Source organism: Sorghum bicolor, chromosome 2 (assembly GCF_000003195.3).
Source record: "Sorghum bicolor cultivar BTx623 chromosome 2, Sorghum_bicolor_NCBIv3, whole genome shotgun sequence".
Lineage (NCBI taxonomy): Eukaryota > Viridiplantae > Streptophyta > Magnoliopsida > Poales > Poaceae > Sorghum > Sorghum bicolor.
In genome coordinates, this window is record NC_012871.2 from 7,220,025 (window position 1) to 7,241,403 (window position 21,379).

The 21,379-nt window shown below is 44.5% G+C and overlaps 1 protein-coding gene across 4 annotated transcripts; it reads right to left on the bottom strand.

Annotated features, from left to right (window-relative positions):
* On the bottom strand, positions 4,051–21,045 carry LOC8063686 (splicing factor 3B subunit 3). 4 transcript variants are annotated; one of them, XM_002461611.2, is made up of 15 exons: positions 20,687–21,045; positions 19,938–20,072; positions 19,747–19,826; positions 18,559–18,642; positions 17,748–17,847; positions 17,488–17,636; positions 15,477–17,385; positions 14,628–14,938; positions 13,782–14,100; positions 6,751–6,906; positions 6,501–6,639; positions 6,112–6,188; positions 5,833–5,954; positions 4,715–4,823; positions 4,051–4,631 (listed from the first exon to the last, which is right to left on the bottom strand). In XM_002461611.2, the coding sequence occupies exons 1-15, from the start codon at positions 20,906–20,908 to the stop codon at positions 4,458–4,460; spliced, it is 4,086 nt and encodes a 1,361-aa protein (XP_002461656.2). In that variant the 5' UTR covers positions 20,909–21,045; the 3' UTR covers positions 4,051–4,457. The 4 variants fall into 4 exon arrangements, with proteins under 4 accessions (XP_002461656.2, XP_021308205.1, XP_021308207.1 ...); XM_021452530.1 differs by having other exon boundaries at positions 4,060–4,631; positions 13,782–14,097; XM_021452532.1 differs by lacking the exons at positions 18,559–18,642; positions 19,747–19,826; positions 19,938–20,072; positions 20,687–21,045 and having other exon boundaries at positions 4,060–4,631; positions 17,488–17,617.

Below are 21,379 nucleotides of genomic sequence, written 5' to 3' on the forward strand. Positions count from 1 at the left end.
TGTATATGAAGACCGAGGATTTGAAAGAAGAGAACAGAAGAACTTTTGTACTCTGTACAAGAGTGAATCTATACTAGAGAATAAAAAGTTTCATGTTTCTCCATATTTTCTCTGTTCTCATATTGTGCTTTATGAGTGCATACATGATCGATAGAATGATTACTTAACATAATATGTGGCATTTGGGAAATGGAGATTAGGATGGGGAAATGAGGGGGTGAGAGATTTGATCCCATGTTTGGATAATGAGAAATGAAGAGAAGGATAGGGAAATGACAACTAGTATACCCATCCCATACCCTTTCCATTTATCCCAATCTAATCTATTTTCATTTTCATTTTCATTTCCCTATCCCAATCCCCATACCGACTTGAAAGGCAAATCAACCTTTATTGTTCTATTATCCTTGTATTACTCAGGATGAGAATACTCCTTACATGAGTAACCATAAACACAACACTTGTGGATGCTTGAAGCACCACAGTACCATGACCGATCCTTGAAGTGTCGTCCTCATTGGCCCAAAAGTACAGAAAAACAGCATTGTTGGCATCTAGGCAACGCCAACCAACACAAAAGAAATTATGATGCCTTTGCTATTCAATCTAAATAAGACCTTAGCAAAATTCACACTAAGTATTATCCCTAGAAGCAACAATAAAACCAACACTAAGCACTAATCACTCTAAAGGGAGTGTGACGTCTAAGAGGGGGGAGCGGGAGTGTTCTTGTACCCTAGATTCAAAACCTATCAGCTAACCTAGCAAACTAGACTATAGCAAGGTAAAAGCAAATAACCAAGGAATGCAAGAATGTATTTGTGGAATAACCATAAGACATTAGGTTGGTTTCAACACTATCCTTACGTACTTATTAGGTACTCAAGACCTTGGGTTATGGTTACAGACGAACCAAGACCAAACCATGGTGGGGGTATGTGGATGTTGGCTACATGTGTGACTGTAAGTGCATCTAGCCCTTTAGTGGGGTTTTGGTTGATTTGATTTAATTATATTGTATAGAGTTGAGAGATATGAAATCTTGTATCATTTGAAGTGTATCAATGGTTCAACAATAAAAGCAAAATTTGATGATATTACATATTGAGTTGAAATGAAAGCCAAAATGATGTATTGTTGTGAAGTCAATAATAGTTCAACTAGAAGACAACAATGCACATGGAATTGTTGAAATGTCTTATACTTTGTGGGTTATATGAGACATACCGTCTTACATATGGAATGGTCTCAATTAAAGAGCTTGCTTAGGGAAATCATCAATAATGATGAAGATGGTTTTCACTATATGGATTTCAATGTATGCTTAATGTTGATTCAAATCATTGTGTGACCTGGGATGGCTTGAAAGGGTGGAAGATAGAAAGGAAAGGGCTTTGAAGGACCACGCGAAGGTGAAGGGCAAGCAACAACTTGGCATTGACGGGCCAGGCTATGGTGAAGAAGAGAGTACTTGCATTAAGTCTTGTCACTAATCAAGCTATGAAAAGTTATATTGCGAGGAGAATCAAATCATCGTTGTATCATTTGAAGAGGTAACTTGATACCTTTGATTAAATTCATATGAATGGAGTTGGATCAAGTCACATGGTCAAGGAAGGCTATGCCCAAGCAAAAATGGAGATGAACATGTTGGCAACCTCTAAGGATGAAGATTGCAAGATATGACATTGATCGAAGAAGTAAAGCTCTAGAGGTTTGAATTCGTTTTTTCATTTGAACTTGAGTTAGTAGGTATGTCATACTAATAAGAGGAATGCAACATGATGATATTTGATTATCTTAAGTGCTTAAGACAACCCATGTGAGAATTGAGTGAGAGAGCCTTGAGGAAACTAATTTGATTTGTTGTTGCATGTCATATCGGATTGGTGCAGTATGCATACATGACCGGTATGAGTAGCCTATGCAATCTAGGGTTTGACATTTCTAGGGATTCTGATGGAATTCCAATTGAGGTCTCTCTGGTCAAATTAACTTTCTTTAACCAAAAAATCTGATGGGGGTTCGGAATTTTAGGGGTATGGGTTATGTTTCGACTAATTGCACTGAGCAGGCCATACGGGAACTGTTCGATATGAACTTGCATATGGCTACAAAACGACTAGTTTTGAAAGTTGGGCTATATATATACCCCTAAGCACTCTCCTTTGAGGGCTTTCTGATTTTGGTGCATCCCACATACATTCTAGAGCCTTTGAGACACTCTCCACATCTCCCTTTGTGATATCAGGTGATTAGTGAAATATCAAATTGGTGGGTTGAGTGAGATTCAAAATAGAGAGCAAAAGAGAGCAAAGCCAACACTTGAGCACTTGTGGCATTCGTCGATCTCATCATTCACATTTGCTACTCTTGAAGCTTGGCTCCTAGATAGCTAGGAGTCACTTGTGAGCAACCAAGGATTGTGGTGTGCCACGACAAGTTTGTGAGGGTTTGATTTTGCCTCTGCAAGGGAAGGGATCAATCTTAGTGTATCCAAGGTTGTGGTTGAAAGAGACCCGGCTACAGTGCACCCTAGAGTGGTCACTTGTTGCCTCCTCACCGGAGAGTAGGACTCAAGTGGGAGTTCAACCTTTGGTAAAACGAATACCATATCTAGTTGCATTTTAATTTACTATATTTATGTTTGTCTCGATCTACTCGGGTTGTGTTTGTTTGTGCGTAGGAAAGTATCATAGCACGGCTTCTAGAAGGTCACTGCAACAAAAGGGTTGAAATTCGAGCTGATAACTAGCAGTTTCAGTCTTGGGGTGCATTACCCGTGCATATCAAACCGGTCTAGTGTGCACATCGAACCGGTCTTGTGTGCACACCGAACTACTTTGGTTTCACACCTAGAAACTGAATTCTCTATATATTGTGTTTTATCATTTGTTTTGCTGATGTTTTGGCTCCTAGGCTTGCTTAGCAACCTTCATATACTTAGTATATGGATTCATTACTCTGATTTGGGTTTTCCATGTATTAGAAATCCCCACTCTAACAGCTTCTACATTTTAAGTCATAATTTTTTATAAATACCTATTCAACCCCCTCTAGGCGACATCCTCAGTCCTTTCATTGACCTACATAATGTTGATCCCATACTAACAGAGCATATTGCTCAAAAGTTATTTTATCTCAACGAGCTCCATAAGAGTGGAAAAAAATATCCCTTGTACTAAGTCATGCGAAAATCTTACAGATTTGTTCACAAAGTTTTTGCCATCCTCTAGCTTCTACATATATGTTCACAAAATTGGCGTGAGATGACTTAGTGAGTTGTAGGGTTAAAAGGAGAGAACCCTTGAGATCATAGCCCATGATCTTAATCGTGAAGATCACAAAACTAATCTAGAAAACCAGTATGTTTTGAAGACATGAAGACCGTCTAGAAGACTTTGATGATCGTTATACCTTATCTTGAAGATCAACAATTATACTTCCCACTAAGTTTCCACACACAGGGTTTTTAACAAGGCAACAGACATAACAAAGCTTGCACTTGCAATGTACTCTTTTCCCCTACCCCTTTTCTATTGGTTTTAGGGAGGTTTTATCAAGGCATGCGCTTTTTCCTCTACCTTCTTTTCTATTGGGTTTTTGGGGAGGTTTTAACAAGGCATGCGCTCACGGTGCGAGATACGTCAAGGAATGAGTGTTGTAAAATATTTTATACGTGAAACACTTGCATACGCGTGCACGTGAGAAGAGAGAAACAAATACGCAGGAGAAACATCTGGACAGCTCTTTCTTCTCCGCATACTGTTGCCAGCTCCCCAACCTAAAGCTCTCCACCGGACTCTAAGCATCGTTCTCTTCGGCAACCGGCTCACAGCCAGACCTCACCGCGGCAAGATCATCATCATTGTGGGCTAGTGCAATCACTAAGGCCTTGTTTGGATGTTGTCGAATTCACCTCGATCCACATGTGTTGGAGTGGATTAAGATGGAATTTAGTTCAAGTTCCACTCCAACCCACACCAACACATGTGGATTGATGTGAAACCAACTACATCAAAACAAGACCTAATTGGTAAAAGCATGTGATAGAGAGCAGGACAACCAATGCAATTCATTGTTTTCCTTATTTTTCGTTGAGCATCCGACCAGCTGGCACAAGAGACCTAAAAAACTTACATCATCTACGAAACAAACAAAAAGAATATCATTTCTATGCAGAATGCACCGTTACAACAGTCCACCTAAAGCTGCCGATTGTGTATATACACAAGGGGTTGGACAAATCCGTTGCCTCCACAGGATACTCGCCACCATGAGATTTTCCACCATTAAGCTCCAGTTGCATCGTCAATCAAAAACATTCTGGTAAATATCATGGCAGACTTGGGAAACCACAAAGGTCACTCGAACCTCAGCTCTGACCGTATCTCAACCAGTGAAGGTCAACCCGCTCTGATATCGAAACCTTTTAGTAACTGTGATTGAAGAAACCCTCAGTTAAGAGCATAATGGACACGCTCTAATGTTCTCAAAACCTCGAAAACCGAGAGGGACTTCTGTGGCCCCTTCCCTGGCAAAGTATGAGCAAGGATGGCTTGCTGTTGTTCACCAGTGAGCTCCAAGAATTGCACAAGCATATCACCGTCGAGAATGGGAGGCGCTACTGACTGCAGATCACAAGTTACTAAAAGTTATATATCACAAACTTCTAAATTAGGCAAAAGTTAAAGATATAATAGTGACATCTTACAGGGGTACCACGCTGACGGAATTCTGCATGATCATTTCCCAAGACTGGTGCAGTTAATGGGTGTACTGAGAGTCTTTCTTGGACATCTTGCAAAAGCTGATGCTCCTCACTGCAGTATCAATTTACGCATTTCAGAAACTGCATAATAATCCTTAGAGCTGTAGACAAACATGAGTAGTTCCTTGTCCACAAATGGTGTACACAAAAACTCAGGGCATAAATGCACATTAGAATAATTTACAGATGATTGTTGACATAAGCAGTTCTCTTTCTTGAATGAGTTTTATTTTTATGCCATATAAAAACATTCAAAGATCATGAGCAAAAGATCACAGCGAGATTTGGGAAGAATCATATGCCCGTGATCTGCGTAGATTAAGAGGGGGAATGTAGAGATATAAACTATACTGCTCTAAGAATGATAATCTTCATATTTACATTTACCCTAGCAAAATATACTTATATAAATTTAAGCACTCGAGATCCATATATCTTTACGCCCAGTGTGAGTTACTTCAAAATGGACTGCAGTAAATCACTAGTATTCCTGACAGAAGTACTCCCTCCGTCTCATCGGGACATAAGGCATGCACGTATTTCAAAATTCAAACCTTTGATATCTTTGACCAATAATTAGTCTACTAATATAAAAAAAATTATAGTACAATCGTGGTAACATTAGATTTTCCTTTACAAATACTTTCTAATGATACTTTTGTTGTTGTCATAAATTATATATAATAGTATAAATTAACAGTTAAAGTATGATCTTGAAGACCGCACCAAGTCAAATCGCGCCTTATATCTTGATGAGACGGAGGGAGTATTAACTAGCATGAACTAGTACATCTGCAAAAATAGGCAAAATCTCCTGCCTCAAGCTTAATCTAACATTTCTCATAATTCGGCTTCTTAGCAATCATTAGGTGTTCATATGTTCTACACTTCATTGAATGTGGGGACCTGCAATCTTAGGAGTTAATGGGTACGGCACAATTATCCTAGTCAAAACCTAAGTCCAGGTCCCCAAATTGGCCAGCAGATTGGAGATAACTGGTCACTAACACTGAAAATGTCAGCTATCAGCCAGCATGGGAATGCTTTGTATCATGATATACCTTGTAAGTGGAATCATAACAAAGAGACTCCCCAGCATGGTACTAGCCACAATACAGTCGTAAACTGTCTCAAGCACCGGGTCAGTATCATCGTCAAATGGAAGCCGATACCTGAATGCAGCCTACAATAAATCATAAGCATGAGTTAATGAATGTCTCAGACATGAACCGTGGAAGCAGTGGATTTGGAAATTTTTAGAAGGGACCAATGCAAAAAGGCAAGGTGTAATGAATGGCAAAGCAATAAATTAACAATCTATGAATCAACAAAATACTTACCTTCTGAATGCTCATAGCTGTTTCACCCATATAAAATGAACAATTCACAGCTAAGTTCTTCTGTGGACTTTCTGAAACTGCAAGACAAGTTTAAAAAAGATGAGTAGACTAAAAACATTCTCATGAAAAAGGCAAATTTCTGTAGCACAATTTAAAACTGTAAATAGTCTACAAATGTTGATAGACAATGTAGTATAAAAATAATATAATTTCAGGGAAGAAAAATATAACATAAAAGAATCACAGCAAAACACAGGATATATGGTAGCTGAACATGAATGCTATGATCCTATGAACTAGCTAGGCAGCTAGCGAACATATAATTCTAATACTCCATTGGAAGAAGAAAAGGGTGGCGTTAACATTTACACCGTCTGCCTAGTGCCTACCTTCCAATCTTGTGCATGATAATACAGATATGCTCCCACGTCGATCTGATACCACAGCAGTTTCGCAATTTAAAAGAGCAATATCACCCACCAATCTATGAGCAGGATCAGAATAGATCAATTCCAACTTCCGGTGACTCTGATAATAATCAGGAAATGAAGAGCCAAGATTAGAGCTAATAATAGAAAGAGCACTATTCCATCACAAAACCATAAAGAACGTGTCATTTTAATCAGACCCAAGTATTACCTCATTATAAGAATAGAAGAGAACACCATCACGACAATCACCAACAGCAATTCGTGATGCAAATGTCTTCAGACAAGTTATTGTAAATCGTGTCCTACCAACAGCACACTTTTTCATCCTGTGGGGATTTTCATTTGTGAAACCAAATACATAAATCTGTGAAAATTAAGAAAGTAAAGAACAAATGTTAGCGCATAAGCAATGCAGTCAACTAAACAAGGCCAAAGGATATTATTTCATTAGCATTGCAAAGAAATGAAACAAGAGAAATATATCATCTCAAAGGAACAAAGATAGCCAATCGACATCACAAAAGTAACACTCTTTTTGGTATTCATTCATTGAGAACTTTCTAAGATGGCACAGAGCAACAGAGCCGCCCAACTCCAGATTTTTTTTGGGAAGATGTCTATTTTTGGCCAGCAAACTATTGCCCCAGTCTGATTTTGGCCATCAAACTCCTAAACCTGATATCTTTGGCCATTGAACTATCAAAACAGGACAACTTTGGTCCTCAAGTGGTTCCAAAGGTGGTTTACCCTATATATATGTGTGTATCTTTCTAAAATAATAAAAATATGTTTAAATCTCTAAACTCATAACTGGCATCAAAATATTTAGGATAATACAATTTATTTATTGCTGCTTTTATTTAGAGTTCTTTGGATCTTACATGTTTTTGCTGCTAGCATTTTATTGGTTGTAGTCATGGCCGTTATTTATTTAAATTATTGTTTTCGCTCTACTTTATGTCGATTGCATGATGTGTACCCATGCTTATTTGAAACCTATTACCTACTCGAGTGATAAAAATAAAGCACTAGCTGTATAATGCCTAAATAAGATCTATATGCTGTGCAGCAGGGCATCTGCGAAGTTTGTAAGACATAATCTGCAGCTAAACCTTTCTTGTTCTGTTAGTAATCATAGGCAGGCAATAGGTCAGCTCTTGGTCATATAGGAGTATGGCAATAGGCCACTCTAGTACAGTAGTTGGTAGAACCATACATCAGCCATACTTGGTAGGAGGATGATGTATGCAGTGTACTAGGAGTAGTTGGGGCTGTACCCAGCCATGCCTTGTGTACCTTATAGTTGGTACAAGGCTTGTATATATACACCATGTATGCAATGAAGGAAAGGCAGTTCAAGTGCCACATTTCCTGGGTTCTAGTTTCAGCCAAGACTGAAACTGAGTGAGTGTGTGTGTGCCTGAGCTCGGCTCATCTTCTTCCTTGGGTCAGGGGAGAGGAAGAGGGAAGGTGAGCAGGGTCTGCTCACCTGGTGCTTGTGTGCAGGTGCCAACAATTGGTATCGGAGCTGTACAAGCCGTAGCTAGGTCCACTGACCAGCAATGGCGGAGAGTGCGGGCCGGAACGGTGGCGGGGAGGGTGGTGAGCGACAGCTCCAGCCGGCGCCACCGCAGGTTGAGGTGCGCGTGGTGAAGGAGTTCGGTGGCAGCGGCTCCTGGCCCATGCTCACCCGCACCAACTACGGTGAGTGGGCGACGCAGATGAAGTGGAAGCTGCGCGCGCGGAAGTGGTGGCGGGCAATCGAGGAGGATGACCGCACCGAGGACGCCCAGGTGGGAGTCATGGAGGCGCTCATGGCCTCGACGCCGGCTGAGTACCACGAGGCGCTGGGCGCCAAGGACACCGCGAAGCAGGCCTGGGAGATGCTGGAGTCGCTGCGTGTCGGCTCGGACCGAGCCAAGCGGGCCAGGATCCAGCAGCTCCGCAGGGAGCTCAACGACATCAAGTTCAAGCCCGGAGAGTCGGTGGAGGAGTACACTCTTCGTCTTCAATCCCTGGCCACGCAACTGGCCACCTACGGGAAGAAGGTGGACGACGAGGACCTCGTCACCAAGCTGCTGTGCACCGTGCCGGCCAAGTATTCGCAGCTTGCCATGTCCATTGAGACGATGTTGGACATCTCCACATTGCCTCTGGAGGACGTGGCTGGGCGGCTGCGAGTAGCAGAAAGCCGCATCACGCCGGCACCGGAGAAGGAGAAGGCCAAGCTACTCCTGACGGAAGAGGAGTGGACCGCGCGCATGAAGGACAAGCGCCGGACCGGGGAAGGCTCCACCAGCCGCGGCGGTGATGGCGCCAAGGGGCGCGGGAAGCCGCCGGCGGACAAGAAGAAGAAGAAGAAGAAGAACACCGACCCCAACGCCTGCAGGCGCTGCGGGAAGGTGGGGCACTGGGCACGAGAATGCCCGGAGAAGAAGCCGGAGAAGAAGGAAGAGGCCCACCTAGCTCGGGACGACAGCGACGAGTGCGCTCTGTTGATGGGGGAGTATTGCGCGCTGCAGGAAGGCGAAGCAGGGGAGGCGGAGGCGGAGCAGGGGACTGCGCCGCAGGCCGTCGAACTTGACGAGTCTCACGCGCGTGTCCTCCTTGGAGTGGACGGTGAAGAGCTGGAGCAGAGGTGGTACCTCGACTCAGGTGCGAGCAACCACATGACAGGGAGCCGCACTGCCTTCTCCGACCTCGATGAGTCAGCCACCGGAAGCGTGAAGTTCGGGGATGGCTCAAAGGTGCAGATTCGCGGCCGCGGCACCGTCCTTTTCCGATGCCGAAACGGCGAGCACCGTGCCTTGACGGATGTCTACTTCATCCCTCAGCTGCGCACCAGCATCGTCAGCCTGGGGCAGTTGGACGAACGCGGCAGCGAGGTCCTGATTCGCGACGGAGTGTTGCGGATCAGGGACAGGGAGCGGCGTCTTCTCGCCAAGGTATCGCGCTCCCGTAACCGACTCCATCTTCTGGATTTGAAGGTAGAACAACCTGTGTGTTTGGCGGCGTCGTGCAAGGAGGAGCCTTGGCTGTGGCATGGCCGGTTCGGCCATCTCAGCTTCGACGCGCTGGGCCGTCTTGGGAAGATGGTAACAGGGCTGCCAGCAATCCAGCATGTCAGCGAGCTGTGCGACAGTTGCATGGCAGGGAAGCAGAGGAGGCTGCCGTTCCCGAAGACCGCCAGGTACCGCGCGGTGGATCCGCTCGAGCTGGTCCACGGGGACCTTTGCGGGCCGATCACGCCGGCGACGCACGGTGGGAGGAGATACTTCCTCTTGCTCGTGGATGACTGCAGCCGGTACATGTGGCTGCAGCTCCTGACGAGCAAGAGCGACGCGGCGGAGGCGATCAAGCACTTCAAGGCGCGCGCGGAGATGGAGTCCGGGAAGAAGCTGAAAATGCTTCGGACTGACCGCGGCGGGGAGTTCACGGCGGTTGAATTCACCACGTACTACGCCGAGGAAGGAGTAGGGCGTCACCTCACAGCGCCCTACTCACCGCAGCAGAACGGCGTGGTAGAGCGCCGAAATCAGACCATCATCGGCATGGCACGGTCCATGCTGAAGGCGAAGGACATGCCGGCTGAGTTCTGGGGAGAAGCCGTGAGCACAGCAGTGTTCATCTTGAACCGCTGCCCCACGAAGGCGTTGAAGGGGCAGACTCCATACGAGGCTTGGCACAGACGCAAGCCGAACGTCGCGTTCCTACGCACGTTTGGTTGTGTCGGCCATGTGAAGATCACCAAGCCGGGCCTCGCAAAGCTGGAAGACAGGAGCACCAAGGCGGTGTTCCTCGGCTACGAGGAGGGATCAAAGGCCTATCGGCTCTACGATCCGGTCGGCGGAAAGGTGCTGGTGTCACGGGATGTGGTGTTCGACGAGGCGGCGACGTGGAAATGGGACAAGGCAGAGGAGCAAGAAGGTGGTGGGCTTGGCGACACTTTTGTCGTGGAACACTTGACGATCCACGGCAGGGAAGAAGGGTCAGGAGGGCCAGCAACCGGGGAAGCCGGTGCCACTGTAGCTCCAGAGGTGGAGGAGCCACCAAGTCCAGCGACAGCTGGAATGCCAGTCCACTCCCCGGCGGCTGTGGTGGGATCCCCTGCCACGCCGGGGCTGACAACGCCAGCAGCCGGAGAAGTCGAATTCGCCACACCACCAAGTGACTACACCGAGTTCGTGGATGCCTACCACGACGGCGAGGAGGTTCGTTTTCGCCGGATTGAGGGCATCATCGGGGAAGCAGAGGTGCCTGGGGTCGCAGCACGGCTGCTCGACGACGACCCCGAGCTTCTGCTGATGAGCGCAGAAGAGCCCACATCCTTTGCCGTGGCGGAACGCGACCCAAATTGGCGGCGTGCCATGCTGGAGGAGCTGCGGTCCATCGAAGACAACCACACCCGGGAGCTGGTTGATCCGCCGGCGGGATGCCGGCCGATTGGCCTCAAGTGGGTGTACAAGGTCAAGAAGGACGAGCACGGCGCGATTGTCAAACACAAGGCGCGGCTGGTGGCCCGTGGCTTTGTGCAGCGCGAAGGCATCGACTTCGAGGAGGTGTTTGCGCCGGTGGCGCGCATGGAGTCGGTGAGATTGCTGCTGGCACTCGCAGCGGCCAAGGATTGGGGCGTCCACCACCTCGACGTCAAGTCGGCCTTCCTGAACGGCGAGCTGGCAGAAGAGGTTTACGTCAAGCAGGCGCCAGGCTTTCAGGTGAAGGGGGAAGAGCGCAAGGTGCTCCGGCTGCGGAAGGCTCTGTATGGCCTGCGGCAGGCCCCGCGGGCATAGAATGCCAAGCTCGACGCCACCATGGCGGAGCTCGGCTTCGCACGGTGCGCCACGGAGCACGCCCTGTACACACGACGACGGGGGAAGGAGGAGCTCATCGTCGGTGTGTACGTGGACGATCTGATCGTCACTGGCGCGCGGGAGGAAGACATCGCCAAATTCAAGGCGGAGATGGCGGCCCGATTCAAGATGAGCGACTTGGGCGCGCTCTCGTACTACCTCGGCATCGAGGTGAAGCAGGGGAAGGACGCGGTCATGCTGGGGCAGCGCGCCTACGCGCTGAAGCTGCTGGAGCGGGCCGGAATGGGCGACTGCCGAGCTGCAGCAACACCGATGGAGGAGCGGATCAAGCTCTCCAAACAAAGTGTGGCGAAGAAGGTTGATGCCACACGATACCGAAGCATCGTCGGTGGGCTGCGTTGGCTCACTCATACCCGGCCGGACATCGCGTTCGCGGTCGGGTATGTGAGCAGATAAATGGAGGATCCAAGGGAGGACCACTAGGCGGCGGTCAAGCGACTGCTGCGGTACATCCAGGGGTCTTTGGACCTCGGTGTCGTCTTCCCCAAGCACGGCGATCTTCGGCTGAAGGTGTTCAGCGAAGCGCCGCCCAGGGCTAAGGGCGGCGAGCCAAGGCTCACCGTGTTCAGTGATGCAGACATGGCGGGCGATGTGGATGGGCGGAAAAGCACCTCCGGGGTGTTCGTCTTCCTCAGAGCAGCGCCGGTGGCCTGGCAATCACTGAAGCAGAAGACAGTGGCACTGTCAACCTGCGAGGCAGAGTATGTGGCTGCTGCTACGGCGGCATGTCAGGCGGTTTGGTTGCGGCGGCTGCTGAAGGAGCTCACTGGGAAGGAGTCTCAGCCGCCGGCTTTGCTGGTGGACAATCAGCCGGCCATTGCTCTTGCCAAGAACCCGGTGCTCCATGACCGGAGCAAACACATCGACGTCAAGTTCCATTTCCTCAGGGATTGCGTCGATGGAGGACAGATCATCATCGAGTTTGTCGACACCGGCAGGCAACTCGCTGACATTCTCACCAAGTCCCTCGGACGCCTCAGGTTTGTTGAGCTGAGGAAGATGATTGGCATGGATGAGGTCAAGGCTTAGCAGCAGGATTAGGGGAAGAAATGTAAGACATAATCTGCAGCTAAACCTTTCTTGTTCTGTTAGTGATCATAGGCAGGCAATAGGTCAGCTCTTGGTCATATAGGAGTATGGCAATAGGCCACTCTAGTACAGTAGTTGGTAGAACCATACATCAGCCATACTTGGTAGGAGGATGATGTATGCAGTGTACTAGGAGTAGTTGGGGCTGTACCCAGCCATGCCTTGTGTACCTTATAGTTGGTACAAGGCTTGTATATATACACCATGTATGCAATGAAGGAAAGGCAGTTCAAGTGCCACATTTCCTGGGTTCTAGTTTCAGCCAAGACTGAAACTGAGTGAGTGTGTGTGTGCCTGAGCTCGGCTCATCTTCTTCCTTGGGTCAGGGGAGAGGAAGAGGGAAGGTGAGCAGGGTCTGCTCACCTGGTGCTTGTGTGCAGGTGCCAACAAAGTTGGCATCACCACGGTCATTAAAACACGAGGAACAGGAACAAATAAGATCCAAATAACGCAATAGACACCAATAGAGATACTATATTTTTAGAAAATAATTTGGGACCAGTTTCATATTTTTTTAGATTTACAAAAATGAATTAGCTACGATTTTTTAGAGATTTAACCATATTTTTGTTTCTTTAGAAAAATACATATATTGGCAAAACCATCTTTGACACCAGTCGAGGACCAAAGAGTTCCAAAAATCAGACTTGGGCTACGATGGCCAAAAATAGATCTGTTCCTTCTTTTTAATTGAACAATGAACACAATGAGAGCTGCATCTTATATTATTATTGCATTTTAAGAAGCTATAAGCCACAGATCTCTCCAACACTTGCGCACTCTACTACTGCACATCTCATTTGATTATCTCCAAAGATCACGAGGGCAAAGGACAAACAAGATCCTTATTCTCCAAGATAAATGTTGACTAAGATGTTATCACAAATTTCGTGCGGCAAGGGGCGCTGCTGCGGGGAAACATAGGAAGGGGATGCGCAGCAGCAAAGGCACACGAAGGCAGCAAAAGAAAGAGAATTAGATGGGAAATATACTAGATTGATTGATTGCAATGGATATGGTACACATATATAGGCAAGGTCCCAGGAGGATTTAAAGAAACACATCCATCAGGGAGAAACCTTTGCCTGTCAAGGAAACAATCATCTATGCAGCCTGCACCGAAGATCTGGCGCAGTACAAAACCCTAAGCCCACTAAGGGCCTTAGCAACTATTCTGACATTACTAATTTCCTTTTAGATATTGTCATAGGAGAGTTCAGTTCCCTTTAAGAAAACTTTTCACAAAAAATATAGTTAAAACAGCATATAGATATCATACCGTATTACCAGCAGCTGCCAACACATAACGATCTAGATAGGGACACACAGCAAGAACTGCGCCATTCAATATAGCATGAGTCAATGATCTCAATTGTCCTGCCATTTCAGCTTGGATCTGGTTGCAGCAAAACTCATCAGGACTGCTGCACAGGCTGTTACTAGAAAATTCCTCAGTTGTATATCCAACAATCTCATGGAAAGGAGAACCAGAATGTGATGAAGAGGGATTAAAACTAGAAGCTGGAATAAACGAACTGCTCTCACGAGGACTTTCAACTGCCTCCAAGCTTAGAACAATCAGGCGTCCCTTGATGCTGCTTCATCAATAAAGAATAGCCACTCTTAGCTTTATTGAACTAAAATCACGGACGATCATTGATAACAATCAATCAATAAGAATCGGACAGCTATTTAAACATATCTAGATATCAGACTGACAAAACTATGTATGAGAAAAAAAAACTAATGGCTTATGGTTTCAGACGCTTTATAGAAATCTAAATCCTTAACTTAGGAAACATTTATACAGGCGTCCCTTGATGCTGCTTCATCAATAAAGAATAGCCACTCTTAGCTTCATTGAACCAAAATCAGGGACTTGGTAATTTTTCTGGCCCAGCATAACATCTAAAGCACATATGAAGTTCATGAATGTATTAAAATCTTGACACACCTTTATAATAAAATGCAATAACTCAGTCTAGATGAAAGGATATCGTCAATGGTTACACTCCACACAACCACAAAAAAATATGTAGTTGTGAATCAAAGAAAATATTGCTAATGAATCATGGACATATTGGAAATGAACTGTATTATTATAAACAAAAGATCAGGTGGGAACCTTTCTGCTTCACCATTTGACATCATTGGCCGTCCAGCAGACTTATTGGTCCCAACAATTAAAACTTGATCATTTCCTATTTTTGCAATTTGCATGCATTTTGCTGTTTCACCAGGTTCACATTTATATCTCGAAAGTAGTACCCCATTTTGTGGATCTACTTGGACAATATCTGAAGAAGACGATGCACCACTTAGCCCAGTTCTTAGTACCAACAGTGTTCTGCTTTCATTATGGTATAGCACTTTCCTTGGAGTCCCTCCAATTGAAAACTTCTGCGCATTCAATCGCTTCCCATGAACCAATTCAACCTGACAGCAAATGACAGAAGATAAGCACACAGATACATGGACACACTAATACAAACATACACGTGAGAGAACACCACAGGCACACATTGAAGAAAGAAATAGAACATCACTGGAGTAATATTTCAACTAGTAGTTCTGAACCAAAATCATGCATCAGATATTGTACCAGTAATTGTCTCAAATACCATATGCCAAGACCAATAACAGATGCACTGGAACTCAAGTAGTCTAGTTGAAACATGAAAGAACCAATAACAGATGCACATTTATTGTCCCCTTTTTTTGGGGGGCATTGCACTGCTAGTCTAATACTTCAATTCACTTTGCATTCAATGTGATTGTTGCATCAAAAGCCACTAGTACTAATACGTATTTAGATACTTATTAGCATGGAACTTAATTCTGGTGAGTTCTACTCTCCTATCGTGTCCAGTAACTTAGGGCACTCAATGCATATAATAACTCTTGATCCCTAGGGAAGAAAAGCAGATGCATAGATATTTTTCTTTTGCTGGTTTTATTGGTCACAGTAACTTACCAAATGCAAACAGCTCTCAGCAACAAACAGTAGACCATTGGGGCAATCAACAGATGAAACAGGCGTGACATGAGAAGCAGAAAGAAATGAAATGGATGAATATGCCAGGCTATGTCTTGCTGCATGTAATAGCCAAGGTCTATCACTGAGAACAATGATGTCAGCATTTGCTGAATCATGTATTGGCACTAACAGTACAGGAGTAATTCCAATACGCCGTATCGAAATCAACTGAAGGAATGTATTGATAGAAGGAATAGAAGAGTCCTTGTAGAAAAAACCAGGGAGATAATCACTTGCTTCTGACTCAAATCTGAGTAGCATTCCATTTCTCAAGCCTGCAAGAATGTAGAACCTCTCAGCCGCAACAAACCTGACATTTTCAGGTATACAACCACTCATTGGCGCACCAAACGCATTATTCACTGATATAGTACCAATAGTCAATACCCTTAATGCTTCTCCAGGTTCCAAGGAGATGAGTTCCACTGAAGGTCTATGAGTTCCAATAACAGCAAACTTGCGAACATTAGCTTTAGGAGGGGAATTGTTACAAATATCATCACCCTCTCCACAGCTGAGGGCTACATTATCATGTCTCCAATCCTCTTGGGGGATAGATATGCATGATACTTCATACTGCAATTGCACATGATGTGTCGCATACAACTCGTACCGGTAAGAAGTTGATGATCTAACACCAAGGACATATAAGCAACAAGGATTTGATGTAGCAACAACAACAATATTATGTCCTACAGCACCAACACTGATAGTGATAGCAGGATACCAGTCAGTGCAAATTGGAGAAGTTAAAGGGGCACCTTCAGGGTGAGCGTATACTGTAGGCAAACAGACCTTAACACCTTTACTGTAAATTTGAACAAGCAGACCATCAGCCACCAAACCACATGCTAAAGTGCAAACATCAGGCTGGAATCCCACAGCATCACTGATATCATTAAAACTTAGTCCTACTGACAGTATTCTGGTTTCCTCCACAAATGATAGCACAAGAAAAGAATGGTAGGCATCAGTTGTCTTCATTCTCAAAGTCCACAAACCAGTGACACCTTGATAAATAGCTTCAGTTTTCAGAAGTCTGTCCACATTGACACCATTCCGTAAAACTCGAAGAGAGCCCTCAGGGGACATTCCACAACATGCAAACATCTGATCCTGTTTCTCACCATGGTAATCAGCAATTGCAAGATCCAATATTGGTGCTACATTCTGAATTGTGCTTTTATGAAACAACCTACGATCGCCAAGTTTAAAAATCATGCCATCTCCCATCTCTACAAACCCTATTATCATTCTATTTTTCATCCAAAAAAGAGGTCTGCAAGGCAAACTCCTATCAATATATTCAAATGTATACAGCTTCACCCCTTCAACATCCAAAGTAAATTCCAAAATATGAAATTCTCCATCATCCAAACAAAATAGAAGCCTTGCCCATCCTCGCCTGACAGGTTCAGGTGGCTCCCAGCTCCACGAGCAAATGATCCTTGGTTTCACATTACCTCTGCTGTCAACACCATCAATGTCCATATAACCATCATCCTTCATTATGTTATTAGCAGAATCTCTCAATTCTAGCAAAGCACAAGCAGCCACATCATCATCAACATCTAATCCTGGACAAGAATCTTCAACAGTGATTCTCTCTCCAATGAGGCTAGTCGTCAAGCTGATTCTTCGGATACAGCAGACGTTCCTTGGGTTTCTAAGATCCAACAATAAAGCATCACCAACACGCAACAGAAGTGCAAAGCCAAACATTTCAGGAATTTCTGATATGTCAAGTGCCAACGGTCCAATTTCTGAATAACTAGAGATGTGGTCGACAACACAGCTGCTGGTGTCATATCCAAATAACGACAAGTCATTCACATCAGAGCCTTTCCTGGAATGAATTTAGTGCAACATTTACATAAGAATATCAAAAAATAAGTAGAATGCAATTGCAAGCTACAAACTAAATGAAATGAGTTCAGAGCAAACAAACCTGTTAATTATCATTGCCAGAACTGGATAGTATTCTTCATCTTGGGGGATAGATATGAAGCGCATCGTCCAAATTGTACCACGGATGCTGGTCCTAGACGAACTTATGATCCTTGAATCCTCTTCGTTTTCTGGTGGATAAAAATATTTCTGAAATTATGACATGGAACATCTTCAAAATCTGGAATAATATAGTGTAAATATTAGACTGAGCATACGATAAATGAGTCAAGAAAGTCACTAACAACATCCAACTCTCACCTTCTCAGAAATGATACCCCTGCCAGAACCACTCTGAGAAACAGAAACATGTATAAGGGCAAACTTATCCTCATATGAACTGACAGCAACAAAATTAGATCTGACAAGAGAAGATGAAGTTAAGGTCAAGAAACTTCGTAATAATGGCCCCTTAACTTTAGGTGCTTAATATTTTACTGTGTGTGAAGAGATAACAAAGAAAAACTAATAAAAGCATGAAGCAAAAGCTTCATCATATAGAAATGCTGGTAATTAAGAAATAGTTGCTAGTCATGACCCATAGAACTCAAGCCACATAAAACCATAATCACATTCAAACACCTTTTAATGTGGTTGAAATGCTTGGGTAGGATTTGACAGTATCTAACACAAGTTGCAACTGTAACTATTCAAACCTAACACAAGCACAAAATGTCAACCATAAGCATCAACAGAATGTACAATATCTGACAAGAAGCATGGAAATTTTTTATGCCATTTGCTATATAAACTAGAATACTCCCACTTAGTTAAGGGCAATGGCGATAGAATACTCAAGTTAAAAGGGATGGCTGCAAAATAATGCAATGTTGATGGTGGAAACCGTGGTTAAAATTATAAATTTGCTTAGAACAAGAGATATTTTTTTCCTTTTTTGAGCAAAAGCTCAGAACAAGAGATGGCATAACAAATGTTAATACCCAAGTAAATGTATAGCAGAAATGTACACAAAAACATCAGTGGATAATGGCAAAAAATAGATGTAACTTTTTCTTGCAACAGGAAAAAAAAGTGTAATCAAAAGGCCTGAGAAGAAGAAACTTGCTCTTACTCTCGATCTATAGCTAAAATTCTTCCCAGATGATGCCTCAGATTTCCTGGTTTGGATAACTCGATATTGGCAATTGCAAAGAACCTAAAAAACATACATTAATACCTATCAGTACTTGTTGAACTCCGGACTTGGTTCATTCTCAGATAAAACAGGACTACAACTGCAGAATGAACTGCATGCTAAATAAAAGCTAACTAAACTCTCATCAGGTTTAATGAATAATATGCATACAGCATGCTTCTATAAATAATGAAACTGGCAACAGCTTTTTGGATACTACTGTATTTTTTCCATATTTTGTCTCCATAGTTCTAAGCACGGTGCAATTATATTGGTCACCAACTCATCATTCTCATGCTGGTAGACAGAAAAGGTATTATAAAACCACAATAACATCCCTAAATGTGGGCCCACAATGCAAGGAATTAACTAAATTGTAGGCATACATACATTCACTTCAACTCAAGCATTTATCAGAATTTAGGAATATGGGTATTTACTCCATTCGCCTTCCAAAAGAATCTAATTACAGCGAAAACTACACTACTACAGAACTGTTTTTTAAAAGTGATGTAATGCCATCCGGTTTCTTAGATCTCTGGAAGAGCCGATGGGCTCAATTCTTGAACCATTTTATCCGATGAAGATAAGTTGTAGCCTTGTAGGCTAACTCGCCACCCGTCTCTTACAAAACTATTATCTATGCTTTCTCTGTAGAGAACCGTCTCAACTGGACCTCCACCAGCAGTGTTGGGTTTGCCCATTTGACATGTAGAAAGCAAGGCAGAAACCACATGGATCCCAGATGTTGTGAAAAGAATGGGACTGAGAGAGAAGAGAATGAAATAGAGGGGCTGTATGTCAACTATAGGTGAGCTGGCACCTCACAAGTTCAGCATAATAAGAAAACTATAAACAGTAGGGTTGGATAGTGAAAGTAATTTGCTAGTTTTAGTTCCTAAAACTGGAACCCATGATCTTTTTAACCATCACTAGTGCCTCTTGGATATTTTTTTGCATACAATCATTAGACTAGCAGAGTACAAGATAATGGCTGGCAACATACTGCTAGATGCATAACATACAGTTGACTAAGCATTACCACAGAAACAACATTTAAGAGCCAAAATCTAGTACCAACAAAAAGAGAACAAGGGCATAAAAACAGAGGCAAATAGCACTAACCTATGCATCTCAGAACAAAAGTAAAGAAGGGAAAGCTTTCCAGAATCTGAAAGGACAACCAGAAGATCTTTGTGTTCTATCTGAAAAAGATCAACAATTAATTAATCACTCACTTCCGAACACAGTTAGCGACCGATGTGTTGTGTACAGAAGAACATTGCAAAGTGGACTGTAGTGAGAAGGAACAGCACCTGTGGAATTAAACCAACATGTCTAGAGTGCCATTGCAATACACCGATATCTTTTATAATCCCAAACATGTCTTGTTCACATATTGACTGCAAAACACCATCATCACCAACAGCAACCAACTCCAGTGAAGTTTCCTGAAGCAGAAAGCCAGTTAGATGGAACAGAAAACATGAACCAGCAAATGCATTATGTAAATTGAAAAATTGATCACGTAGAGATTTAAGCCTACATTGGTACATATGCTACTTTTATATATTATAATATAATACAGGTGAGGTGTTCCTTCTTAGATACATGTCTCCATAGATAACATTATTAGTTCACCTTCATATGCAGCAGCAAAACTTGTCACCCAAGCATGCCACGCCAGGATTGAAATTTGACCAAGATGGCAAAGAATTTGAGCAGAAGATGATAAAGAATAACTCTGACAATGTTACAAGTACAGAGTATTCAGCTTCTGAAACTGCAAATCCTCAAAACAACAAGACCTTCTAGAACTGTGACACTAAACGACCTAACGGCCGGCACAGTCATGATCGTTAGGGTGACCCGGAACTCAAAATAATTCCCCTTCCCTATACCAACCCTACAGTCTGAGGCGACATCAAACACTAATGTTCCACTTACACAGAGTACAGCACAACGAAATCGCAAATACACAATCCTCGCCTCCAAACAAATTCTCGCCCACTACTTGATTCGACCGACATCGCCGTGGAAGTGCGGAGAGCAAAGCAGACGAAACCTTGGCGAGGACGACGTCGGCGGAGTCGGGCGAGCGGAAGCAGCCCTCGGCGACGTGGAGCACGGCGCTTCCCCGGAGCACCCGCTTGGCGATGTAGTGGGTGGCGTCCGCGGTGGACGTGGACGCGGAGGTGGAGGGCCCCGACGAGGAGGAGGACGCCGCCGCCGCCGCCTCCGCCGTCGACGCGGAGGCGGCGTCGCCGGCGGTGGAGGAGGGCTTCATCCGCAGCCTTCGCGGCGGGTAGGGTTAGGGTTTGGTAGGTTGGTTGATTCGGACGGACACGTGCTCTCTCTCGCGGGAGAGGGAAGGACGGAGAGAGGACGAAGCCGAGTTAAACTAGTGGATCCAGCAGCGACCCAGGCGATTAGCGACGCCGCTGAGCCTAACCAAACCAACAGCGCGAAGAGAACGGCGCTGGGGTGGGGTGGGGTGGGGAATTTTTTTTATATTTTTAACCTAAATTTGAAACATATTTTAAATTTGACTCGTTTATGAAAATATTTTCAAAACTAGGCCGTTTGGACTTGTCACCATACATGGCGGGGCAAATGCACAGAACCCCACCATGCATGGCGGCGGGGTACTACTGCTGACGTGGCATGGTTCAGGGGATACCTGCTGACGTGGCTAACACGTGGCGAGATACGTGGCAAAGAGTACCCCACCACGCATCATGGTGGGGTGCTCCTTGTC